This window comes from Aethalodelphis obliquidens, unplaced genomic scaffold (assembly GCF_003676395.1).
Source record: "Aethalodelphis obliquidens isolate GAN/ISIS:26980383/991018 unplaced genomic scaffold, ASM367639v1 scaffold24, whole genome shotgun sequence".
NCBI lineage: Eukaryota > Metazoa > Chordata > Mammalia > Artiodactyla > Delphinidae > Aethalodelphis > Aethalodelphis obliquidens.
This window is the reverse complement of record NW_020837968.1, coordinates 11,759,985-11,772,429: the sequence shown is the minus strand read 5'-3', so window position 1 is coordinate 11,772,429 and position 12,445 is coordinate 11,759,985. Positions and strand designations below refer to the sequence as shown.

At 36.7% G+C, this 12,445-nt stretch overlaps 2 protein-coding genes across 11 annotated transcripts in view; one reads left to right on the top strand and one right to left on the bottom strand.

Annotated features, from left to right (window-relative positions):
- SPATA17 (spermatogenesis associated 17) overlaps positions 1-7,830 on the bottom strand; it is a 191,708-nt gene extending 183,878 nt beyond the window's left edge. Inside the window, exon 1 of one of the 2 annotated variants that reach the window (XM_027122207.1) lies at positions 7,716-7,830. In XM_027122207.1, coding sequence (XP_026978008.1) covers positions 7,716-7,783 — 68 coding nt within the window. In that variant the 5' untranslated portion in view covers positions 7,784-7,830. The remainder of the gene's footprint in view (positions 1-7,715) is intronic. The other variant, XM_027122208.1, reaches the window with a different exon arrangement.
- Positions 7,831-8,062: 232 nt separating this feature from the next.
- GPATCH2 (G-patch domain containing 2) overlaps positions 8,063-12,445 on the top strand; it is a 173,989-nt gene continuing 169,606 nt past the window's right edge. For 5 of the 9 annotated variants that reach the window (XM_027122203.1, XM_027122202.1, XM_027122201.1 and 2 more), the window contains exon 1: positions 8,092-8,258. In XM_027122203.1, the coding sequence (XP_026978004.1) occupies positions 8,203-8,258 (56 nt within the window). In that variant the 5' untranslated portion in view covers positions 8,092-8,202. Of the gene's footprint in view, positions 8,259-12,445 lie in introns of all 9 variants that reach the window. The other 4 variants (XR_003436130.1, XR_003436129.1, XM_027122199.1 and 1 more) reach the window with 1 other exon arrangement.

Here is a 12,445-nt window from a genome sequence, read left to right as displayed (position 1 = left end):
CTTTGCTAGGTTTAGGATTTTTAGTTGTTACCTTGAATAATCGATAATTATTGTCCTTTTCTAGGTCTCTGTGTTGCATATGAGCCATCCAATGCTGGACTCTTTCCTTAGCGAATCACTTTTCTCTTTTCTATCTATATTAGAAGCTTGTAAACATTTTTCTGTATCCTTGGATAGATAATATCCAAGAAGTATGTCTTCCAAAAGAAAATCCTGTCTAGGACTCAGACAGTCCTTTCAATTCAAAGCCATACTCATTCTTCAGTTTAGGAACATTTTCTTCTAGTATTTCTTTATTATTAATCTATCTCCTTCCCATTCCTACTCCATATTCTGCAGTGACTATTATTCATATACTAAGTCCCATAGATATGTCTACCACATTGCTTTCCTGAAACATTTATATTTCAGTTATGACTATCCTATTTTTTAATTGGTTTCTTACATTTTTAAGCTGAAAAGAATTTTAATTGGTTCCAGTAATTTTTTTCTCTCTAATTTTATTTCTGTAAAATTCTCATTATATTTTTACTGAAGTTTACATCTGTGTCCTCCATTAGTTCTAACTCCACAGTAGCCACCTATTCTGGCTTCTTAGCTTAATCTCCTTCCTCCAAACTAAAGTTCCCTTGTATGGCTTATGAATTTTCTCTGCCTATTTATGTTGATAGATATTCAACTGCTTGATATCTAGGCAGGACTGCCTGCTCAGGTCACTAGGGCAGTAGCGTACTGACAGGCAGTAAAAGTTACTGTAAAAACGTTCTCTGTTCAATGAGCCAGCAGTGAACATGTTGGGGAACTGAGATCTCTCTTTCAGTGCCTGAGGCATAGGTATTCGTTAGACCAGTTCCAGGTCAGGGGGATTCCAGAGCTTCCATGGTCAAAGAAAAGAAGCTATTCATTCTCAGAAGTGATTCTTCAAGCTTTTGGTAGCCGATTTTGGAGACATACCAGAGGTCCTACTAGTATCTGCATCATCTGTGGACTCCACCAGATGCAGGCTTCTTTCTAAGCAGTGGGGTTCTTGGTCCTTATAGCTGTGTTTCCCTTATTTTGAAAACTGAGTTGTCTAAACACAGATGTGCAAGGGAGAAAAGAATAAGAGCTGCTGGCTTAGACTCCCATCTCTCCTTCTTCCTACTGAATTTTTGTTTTCTAGAAATTCTTCAAAATTACTGGTCTACTAATTGCATGCTTTTTTGTTCTTAAAATTTTGTACATTTAGTCTTTAAAAATTTTTTTACACTTAACTGTATTTTGAATGGAATCAAAGGAGAAGTACACATAAATGCTTAGTATGTCTTCTGATCTAATTCCTCATCTAGTTATTGCTGGTACCAAGAAGAGCTACTGATTTTTCTAAATTTACCTTGTAATCAGACACTTTATCAAATTCATTTTATTTCTAAGAGTTTTTAAGTAGATTATCTTGCATTTTCTCAGCTTTATAATTTCATGATCTGTAACCAACCTTTACTTCTTCCCTTCTAATATTTACTAATAAATATTTCTTTTATTACAGTATTGGCTACAATTTCCAGAAAAAGATTCCAAATAGTAGAACTAATGTGTATTTTTCTCTTGTTTTTGAATTAAATGGAACTATCGATATTGTATTTCATCAATACACATGATGTTGGCTATTGGTTTTAGAAACATATTCTTTATTATAAGCACATTTCCCTTTATTTCTCATTTATAAAGATTTTTTTAACTTGAGAATTTTATCTGAATGATGGTTACACGGGTATACACATACATAAAAATTATTAAGCTGTACACTTATAGTTTATGTACTTCATTAAATGTACGTAATATATCAAAATTTTTAAAACTTTTATAAAGAAAAGAAAAATACTCATAAATAAATAAATTTATCAACTGCCTTTCTTATATCCAATGAGTTGATCATATGCATTTTATTCTTTGCCCTCCTGTTGTGATTTCAATATTATGATTTTACTGGGTGCTAACTAATGTGACAAAAAATCATTTAATTTTCTTAGTTGACATCTCAGTAGGCATTACTGCCTCATTTACAGATGAGAAAGCTGATATTTAAAGTGTTTAACTAAGGTAAGAGTATAAATTTAAGAGCTTAAGTTTAAGCCTAAAGTAACACAGAATTAGGCTTTCAACTGTTCCTGCACTCTGGCATAAATCATCCTTGTATGCTTGGCAGAAGCCTTGCTAAATTTTACTGGTCAGAATTGAGTCCCACTGATCAGCAACTAATTAGAATCAGAGGAAGAGACTCGTGTCTATCCGACTAAGTGCTATTTACAATCTTTAGGCTACTAGGACCAAGATGATTGTCCAAAGTCAAGGACATCAAACCAACTAATTAAACTAAGAATACAGTCAGGAACCTTTGACTATGTTGGAGTTAGAAACAAATTGATTATGTTTATGGGAATAATGGATTCCAGAATCAGGCCAACTTAAGGAACATTATACTTTAGGTTGACACAAGGTAATGAAGTCCAGGTAAATCGCTGGTCTTGTACTGGAGAGTACTTGCCATACCAGGTGTTTCCCTTTCCTCAACTTGACCTTAGAAAGGCAGGTTAGACCTTATGTATTTGATGTACCTAATTCCATGTAGGGACTTGATTTAAAGGCCCCATACTCCAAGCATAAGGTTTGGACTGAGATGAATCAAACTTCATTAGATCTTTGATCTTTTTGAACAAGTAACTTACACTTTTTTTTTTTTTTTTTTTTTTTTTCCCGGTACGCGGGCTTCTCACTGCCGTGGCCTCTCCCGTTGCGGAGCACAGGCTCCGGACGCGCAGGCCCAGCAGCCATGGCTCACGGCCCCAGCCACCCCGCGGCACGTGGGATCCTCCCGGACCGGGGCACGAACCCGCGTCCCCTGCATCGGCAGGCGGACCCCCAACCACTGCGCCACCAGGGAAGCCCGTAACTTACACTTTTAAGATCTCATTTTCCTCCGTTGTAAAGTAGGAGTAATAAAAATCACTTCATATGATTACTGTGAAAGTCAAAATAATATTTGTGAAAGCACTTAACAGAGTTCTCAGCACATACCAGATATTCAATTGCATTTATTTCTCTTTCTACTCCCTTCTCTCTATCCTCACGCACTCCCCATGCCCCGTTTCAGAGGGTAAGGGATCTGGAAATTTGAGTTAGCCACTTAGTCTCTACAGTGTCTCTGTAGAACTTCTAGCCCTCTTCCTGAGCAACCGCTTTCTCAATATTCCCCTACACATACCCTTCAGCTAAGTTAATTAGAAGAGATTTTGACATATATTAGGTTAATTTCTGCTTATATACCTTTAGAAAACTATATATGGTTTAAAATGATTTCATATCTTATTTATTTTTCTCATAAAGCCAAATTTGACTTAAATTTTCTTAACAAGCAAAACAGGCCACAAAGAGTTAAACTAATAAACGATGGAATTGGAGGAGGAAAGCAGAAAAAAGAAAACAAAATCAAAATGCTCTACCAATTTCAAAATAAGTTCGGAGTTTTCTTCATTATTTATTTTTAAAGACAGAAGTCAGATCAAGTCACTCCTCTATTGAAAATCCCCTATGACTTCCTATCTTAATCAGAGTAGAATCCAATATCTTTACTATGGCTTAAAAGCTCCAAATGATCATGCAAGCTTCCGACAACAGGGCCATAGCACTTGATGTTACAGCTCCTGAAGGCTCATCCCTGAGATCCCTATCTAGTAGGCCTACTCATCCACTTTTATTAGGTCTTTGTTTAAATATTACCTGATCAGAGGAGCATCCTCAGACCACTCTATTTAAAACAGGATGTTTGTTCACGCTTTGCTCACCCTACCTTGCTTTATTCTTTTTGGTTACAATCACCTCAAGACAAAATATTATATGTAAGTATATTTATGTTCTGTCTCCCTCATGACTGTTTTGTTCACTGCTGTATCCTCAATACCTAGAACAGTCCTTAGCACATAATAGGTGCTCCATTCATATTTAATTAATCAGTGAATATTTAATTCATAAATATGGTATTGAGAATCTAAGTAGAGTGCATTAAGTTCTCATAAGAAATATTAGAAATAAGTTCTCTTCTGAATAATATTAAAATCTAAAAAAAAATAAAACACAGCTTCTACATGAGAAGTCATGACAGAGAGGGACAAGAATTAAAAAGTAGCTTAACATAGGGTGAACATGTAAAATAACTATGTATCAATATGTATATGTAGAAATGAATCACTTTGCTGTACACCTGAAACTACACAACTTTGTAAATCAACTATACTCCAATATAAAATAAAAAATTAAATTAACAAAAAAGAAACGAACTTAACCCATCACAAATTTCCTGGGTTCTAATTATTTAAAACCCTAAAATGTGCTGTTTGTGAAGAGAAATATACAAAAACGATATGATTAACTCAGATCAGATAAAAGAGGATCAATATTAATATTACAAGTTGTATGTTGCTGCATTAAATCTGTGTAAAGAAATAATAAAAATAATTTTAAAAACTGCTAGTAGTATTCAAAGGTGAAACATTTTGCACATTCAAAAAAAGACCAATATATAGCCAATAATGAAGAGACACACACTAGTACACATATATAAGCTAAATAACATGACATAAAAGGATACCACACAGTGGAAACTCAGTGGAATTAAGTGGAAGAGGGACATTTTGAACTCATTCCTATTAGCATTTGACAGATCAACTAGATGAAATTTAAATAAGGATATGGGGAAAATGAACAATATGATTAATGAACATATACCAAATTCTCCTTTCCACAAATAGGATAGTATAAATGACCAATAAGTCAAAAAGAAATCTCAGTAATTCAGAAGAATAGAAATGAAACTAGGAAGTAATAGTGAAAGTTAAAAAAAAGGCCAATACTTAGTCAAATAACAACTGTGTATTATCTTTGTGCCACCCTGTAACATCCTAGACACAATATACAGTCTCTTTGATGAGTAGACCACCAAACATGAGTGCCCACCAAACATTTCTTGTGGGACCAACTTCCCAAAGGGCTTGGACAGGTTTGATAATGCACAACTCTACCTATGCCCCTAGCTTTCTTATCACATCAGCTACCACCATACTTGCTTTTCACTTCTTGGAATTCCAAATCTTTCCCCTATGTTAGGCAGAGAAGCTTCTCTCTTCCTGGGTGGACACCCAGGCCCTGGAGGATTCAGGTGCTAATCTAAGCACTTAGTCATAGTATATTTTTCCCAGCAAAGTCATGTTTCAACTTCAGAGGCAATCTGGTGCCAGCTGTTAGGTAGAAACATTTTTGCCACTGTCTTGTTACCAACATAGAAGACAATAAAACAAACCAAGAAGAATTAAAATTGTTTCTTCCAACTCTGGTGCCTACATGCTAATGGAGTTGAAACAGTATGCTCATGCCATTTGGATTTCTGGATCTTGGTGCTTCCTGTCAGTTAATTCATCAAAACCATTGTAGTGGGAAGAAAATCTTGTCTAGTATGGTAGTGAAGAGCATAAGCCTTAGAGTTGGGTTTTTTGGTTTTGAGACTTAGTAGCTGTATGACCTCATACAAATTATCAATCCATCTGAACCTTATTTTCTTTGCCTCATGTAAAGAAGGAATAAATATATAACTTGTACGGACGTTTACAAATTAAACGATAGGCCCATACACCATTTTTTTTTCTTACAAAGTCTCCCTTTTTATGCAAAATGGGGCCTGGCAGGAACTCTTGTGAGAAATGCAGATTTGCTGGCCATAACTGAGACCCACTGAATCAGAATCTGCATTTTACCAAGACCCTCAGGTGATTCTCATGTACACTGAAGTTTGCAAAAGAACTAATCTAGTCAATAACAGATGAGAAATGACAACAATTTCTTAAGGAAATTGCCCGTTTAATTTTTCATATACTAACATTTTATATGGGTTTTGCTCCTATGCTAGTCAATACCTTTTTTTTTTAAACTAGGCATACTTGGAAGTTTTGATTCCTTCGTGATCTTTAGAGACTTTCCTTCATACTGAAAATATTAATAATAAATGAAATGGAAGGAATGCCAGCCTATTCTCATCATGGCCTTTGTATGGCCCTAGTTTTTTCTCCAAACCACCTCCAGCTTTGGGAAAATGTGCCCATTGTCAAAAGTCAGGAGATGGAGACAAAGATTAACACTGAAATCTTTAGAAAAAAATTATGTCTGTTTGCAGTTGCATGACACTTCACCAAGCTTTTCTAGAACACTGTTCTCAAGCTCTAAAAATATAGATTAATACATTCACTTGTAAAGTTGTGAAAACCAAATGAACACTGTATGGAAAAGTTCCTAATGCAATGCCCAGCATATAATCAGTGCTCAAGAAATGTTCGTCATTTCCCTTCCTGTTCATGCTTGCTCTGTTGTAATTATCTTTTAAATGCCTATATTCCATATTAGGCTGTGAACATCAGAGAGATGGAATTTATTTCTTTTAGATATCTAAGTCATAAATACAGGACCTTCCACATAATTTATCTATAATTATAGATAATACATAATTTCTGTCTTTAGCTATTTTTCATACATTTATGTAAACCAGGACCAATGACTGATTGAAAATTCATTTATGGAATTATTAGACAAGTAATTATTGTGCAGCTAAGAGGGATGATACTTATATGTCTCATATATTATCTCACAACAGAATGTAAAATTAAATTGTGATCAAGTGCTGTAAAAGGTACACGGTGCTCTAAGAATGTAGTAGGTGAGAAAACTGTTAGAATAAGAACAGCTCAGCAAGATTCTGTCTTCTTGGCATGTTTTCCATTGGTCTAGCATGTCACTATCTTCTACTATGGTCTGATTTACTTTTTTTGGATTTTTTCTTAAGTTGGAAAATCTCCTGAGGCACTGCTTCCAGAAGGCCAGTGTTCAAATGAACCACTAGTGAGAAGATTAGGTGTAGAGAGATGGATAAGGCCGCTAGTGTCTTCCTTAGCCCTCTTCTATTAATTAACATATTGGTACTGATTATCCTGTCAGAATAGTTTAGAGGGCTTCCCTGGTGGCGCAGTGGTTGAGAGTCCGCCTGCCGAGGCAGGGGACACGGGTTCGTGCCCCGGTCCGGGAAGATCCCACATGCCGCGGAGCGGCTAGGCCCGTTAGCCATGGCCGCTGGGCCTGCGCGTCCAGAGCCTGTGCTCCGCAACGGGAGAGGCCACAACAGTGAGAGGCCCGCGTACCACAAAAAAAAAAAAAAAAAAGAATAGTTTAGATACTGTCACTTCGGGAAGACAATTGAGTCACAGAACAGTTGAGTTCAATGATATTTGTGACATAAAGGAGGTTCAAATCCCCAGGTAGATGGGGGATACTCTGAGCTCACCCAGCTAAGGAACCTGGGCGACCCCAGTCAGGCCATTAATCCTTCCACAAGGAGGACACAGGTTTCATCACATTGCTGAGTGATTATGTCAAAGGAAAACACTTCATTTTACAATTTTAATTATACTGGAATTTTAAAAATCATGTCCAGCTGATAACCATGGCTTCCTGTATCTATAATCTCCCTGTATGCTAACACTACTTTTAAATTTGCGATTCTGTTTGCAGCCCACAAATGACGAAGAGAAGTGGGTGGTACTCAGCGAGTTAGGGAATTTGCTCATAGGAAGCTCCTGTTGAGGAATAACGGGCTGGGGATGAAGCCAGGCCTTTTCGCACTCCCCCAGTTGATGCCCTACCTGTTCCTGTAGTAGTACTGATGTGCTACAGTCGTCGACCGAGCTTGCAACCGGGCTAACGTGGCCATAGCCTCAGCGCGCCAGCTGCACCACTGGTGTTACTCTGGGTCTCCTAGGCAACGGGGCTAAACCATTCCGCTGGTCCCGGGGGTTCAACTTTTCGTTGACTTTACATTTTCTCCCTCACACTGTTTCAGTTTCAGGAAGACTAGAAAGAAAAATTAAGAAATTTTTCTTATGAAAAAATTTCAAATTATTGGCTTCTATATCTTCTGCGAGCAAAAGGAGGAGACTCTCGGAGAAGGAAGCTGGGGTGGGGGCGGGGAGGAGAACTAATGGTTGCTCCCGGCATCCGGTTTCCGCCTCCAGTCGGCTTCCGGAAGCTCAGCTCAAAATGCTGAACTGCTCCTGGGAAGCCGCTGGTGCTGTGACAGTTGGAGTCTGTTCTCGGGCCTGAGGCTCGAGGCCAGGCTCCTGGGTGTCGTTAATGTTCGGGGCCGCCGGGCGCCAACCGATCGGAGCTCCAGCCGCCGGGAACAGCTGGTGAGGCTGGCGGCCCAGGGGATGGGAGATCTGGAAAGGGTGTGATGGCCGGAGGCCGCTGGACCTGGAATGGAAGGGGGAGGGAGTTGTAATGGATGATCTGAAGACCTTTAGGCCTTGCTCTCACTCGTGCCTGGGATGGACGCAATTTGAGGAAGGCATTGAGGTGTGTGCTAAAGATTTGCAAAGGAATACAGTTAATGCTTGCTGATGGCTTGTCTACCACGCCACGATAATTTAGGCGTGAACCTTTCTGTACTCCAGGAGCAATTCATTTCCTCATCGATTGTTGACAAGACGAGGGTACAGAAGACTGTATATTAATATAGGCCTTATTTCCTCATTTGCCTTTTTAAATTTACTAGATTATCCCAGGTGTTTTGGAAGATCAAATCCCAGAAATCTAGAGTCCTGGAAGTTCAGTACTGGAGGAGACTTCGCCCTCCTACCCCGGGTTTTTGGAGTAGGAGTAACCTACCAGTTTCTGCCCCTTGAACGTTCCATTCTAGTTCAGATAAGATGTGCATGGGGTGTCCCTTGGGAACATGTAAATTGTCAGGATTAAATTTGGAGTTCGACTCCAGTATCATAGCACCAACACCACTTTAGAATAATAAACTGCTTTGACTTGTCAGGGTGCTTTCACAAATACACTTTACCTTTATGACAGCCCTATGCTAGGAGACGATCAGAGGCACAGAATAGTTAAGTGACTTGTCCAGTGTTGGGATGCATCCTTTAGTCCTAGAGCTAGAAGCTGGGTTTTGGATTTCTAGTTGAAAGCTCTGTAATTCCGGTCTTGTTTTTCTCCCAAACCCTTTTCCTCCAAGTCTACCTAAGACTAACAGTGAACGAAGCAAAATTTCCACTGACTAGCCTCAAACATAAAGTGTTGAACAACAGGTGAAATGCAGCTGTAATATGTCCATTCCTAGATCTGCAGCAAATGAGAATATGGGGGATTCTAGTAGCCTGTGATCTGAAGAATTTCTTTTGCAACACCTATCACTGAAAAGTTAAAAGAGTATCTTGCCTAAACTGTTTTGAATGAGATCATATCATTCTGTAGTTCATTTTATAATGAATATAGACTTGTTTATGCTCCTTTTTAAAAAATTGTCTTAGTTGAAATATAGTTGATGTACAATATTGTATTAGTTTCAGGTGTCCAGCATTGTGATTCAGTATTTTTACAGATTATACTCCATTGAAAGTTATTACAAGATAATGCAGAGGGGCAAATTAGGGGCATGGGCTGAAGACATAGAAACAACTAGTATAAAATAGATTAGCAACAAGGATATACTGTATAGCACAGGGAACTATAGCCATTATCTTGGTTATGCTCCTTTTAAATGCTCACATTATCCTGTGAGAAAAATAGCACTTTTTTTTTAAATGGTGAAGCAATTAGCATAAAATAAAACACATAGTTCTTAAGTGTTTAGTATTTTTAGTTTTGACAGTTGTATACACTGTGTAACCACAACACAAAACAAGATATGGGACATTTCCATCACCTCAGGGTTCCCTCTCCAGGGTACCTTTCTTAATGTTTCACCATTAAGCATCTCTTTAAGAGGCGGGGGAAGACAAAATGTGCTCTGTAGACTGGTCTGCTCTTGTTATAATGATACTGATTTGTGTGATAAGTGACTATTTAATTTAAAAGTATGACTCTTTCAACTCCTTTCTCACCCTTCCACCTTCCACCCAATTCATGGTTAGGTACCTCTTTATAATATAGAGATACTATGCCTGTGTGTTTTATGCCAGTGACGAAATATCAGTGCCACTAGGGATGCTACTACTAAGCAGTTATTTGGTGCCGGGTTTTAAGTGCATGTATCATCTCTTGTAAGTTTTTTGAGGTAGGTGCTATTATTTTTTGCATTTTAGAGGTGGTGAGGCAGGAGCAAATGTAGTTTAAATATACACCCAAGTATCATATTTGCAGTATGATTACAGTATATCTAAAAAAAAAAATTCTTAACTCTCCTAGCATACTGCCTATGTGTCCGAATGAGATTCCATATCACAAGGAGTATATAAACCGGAAAGTATATGCCCAGATTCGTTAACCAGGCTAGAATTCCTGATGTATCTAACTCCCATCTTGAGTTCAACTTTTTCTCCAATGTCCGGGCTGGTTTTTCAATTTTCAGGCACCACATGGGTAAATGTAGATGATTCCTTTCTTTCTTAATAGTTTGTTAAAAGGTAGAACTGATATATTATTTTATAATTTAAAAGCCTAAGGAAGAAAAGTTTTATACAATTAAATAATAAAAATTCTATGTTTTTTGTGTGTCAGGAAATATATGTTTTTTGTGCAAGTTATTATATAACTTTAGTTATTTAGTTATTTAGTTAACTTTAGTTATTTAGTTAACTAGTTATTATATAATATAGTTCATATTATATTTTTATAAAATCTTTATAGCTGGAATGTCTATCTTCTCTTCCTGCCACCTCATTCACATACAATTTTGAAAGTAGGGTCCAAAAAGTATCTATTTTGGTACTTAAAATGTTAACCTGCCTTTTAAAATTTGAGTCATTTAATGGACAAATCACATTTAGAATTTTGACACACTTTATTACTTTTTACTTTATTAGTGCTTTATATTTAAAGTCAATTTCTGAGGGTTTTTCTTGGGGGGAAAAGATTTTGAAGGTTGAACTGAACAGATTTTTTAAATTAGTTCTTGATAATGAAACTATTGAATCATTATTGATCTACTGAGCTATAGTATCTATTTATTTCACTTTATGTGACTTTGCTTTAAAAGAAAGCCCATTACAAATAAACTATTGATTCTGGACCTTTTCTTCTATCATTTCATTTCTATTTGCTATTTTGATTTTCTTTAGGTCTGGAAAACTGCATAGTGAATATGTGCTTTTTAAATAACTGCTTTTTTTTTTGGCCTTTTGTCTTGAACTCAGTTTCATACTGTCAGGTTTGTCTGAGTCAGGTTTCTGTAATTTGAAATCTGGATTGTTCAAATTTTCAGTCAAGTCATATATTTCCTTTGTTGTTTGTTCATTCATTGTCATTGATTGGTTTGTTCATCCAGCAGACTTTTTTAAAACATCTGTTATGTGCCAAGCATTATGCTAGGTACTTGTAATTAATATTCAGTTGTCTTCATTCTCATTCCTATTCTAGGAATTCAGAATATATTCAAAAATATTGAGTAGTCACCATGTGTGAGCAATGCGTGAGACTCATTTCCTAAATATTAGAAGGTTACCTAGATGCACTTTAATATTTGCTTGTTAACAAGAATTGTTATGAATTAGTTTTTAGGCTTTACATTGTTTGTTTCAGACTTTGACTTTATTTCCTTAGGCAGTTTTTTATTCAATAGTTTACTTTTTGAAAGTGTTTACAGTTTAAGGAAAGAAGTTTGAATGACTCTTGAAGTCGTTAAATGAAAAAAAAATCAAAAGAATGATCTTCAAATTTAAATAATGAATGAGCTGCCTTATTAGATCACTATTTGGAAAATAGAATTAGAAAATCACTGTTTGGAAAGTAGAATTAGATTTTTTTTTTGGTAAAGCCATGTATGAACTGCTTTTTGTCACGTTGCTAGGGTAAGGAGGAAAGAAAGCTTTCTGGGGGTTCCCATGGTGACAGAAGTGACAAAGTAGTGGCTGCCAGCAACACCTCTAGTTGAGTGCAAGTCAGTAGAACTTTTGCTCCCATCATGAGAAATGAGTTTTTCTGTTTGGTGGCGAACCTTGTGGCTCTTAACTTGGAAGGATGATATCCTTTCATCTTTTTTTTTCTTATATCTGTATATTAATTATTAGGATAGGAGTAGGTCAAATACACAGCATTAATTTTTTTTTAACCTGAGATTTTTGGGTTTGTTTGTTTTTTGATCGATAAAAGTCTTTAAGGAAGTGCTTAAATTTCTTGAAATTCTATGAAAGATTTTTACAAATGTCTGTTAACTCCTCTCTCACCGTCATTCAGGGAGGTTCAAGAACTCAGAAAAGTTGATGGTCTTAGCTTTTATTATGACATACTCAGGATTCATAGTATACTTTGTACCTTAAAAGAAGAATGATTTGGTATTTCAATAACAGTTTCCTCTTATTTGTGTGTAGAGGTTGTTGAAAGATGAAATAACTGCTCTCACACATAAGTACCCATTCTTATCCTCACAGAATCC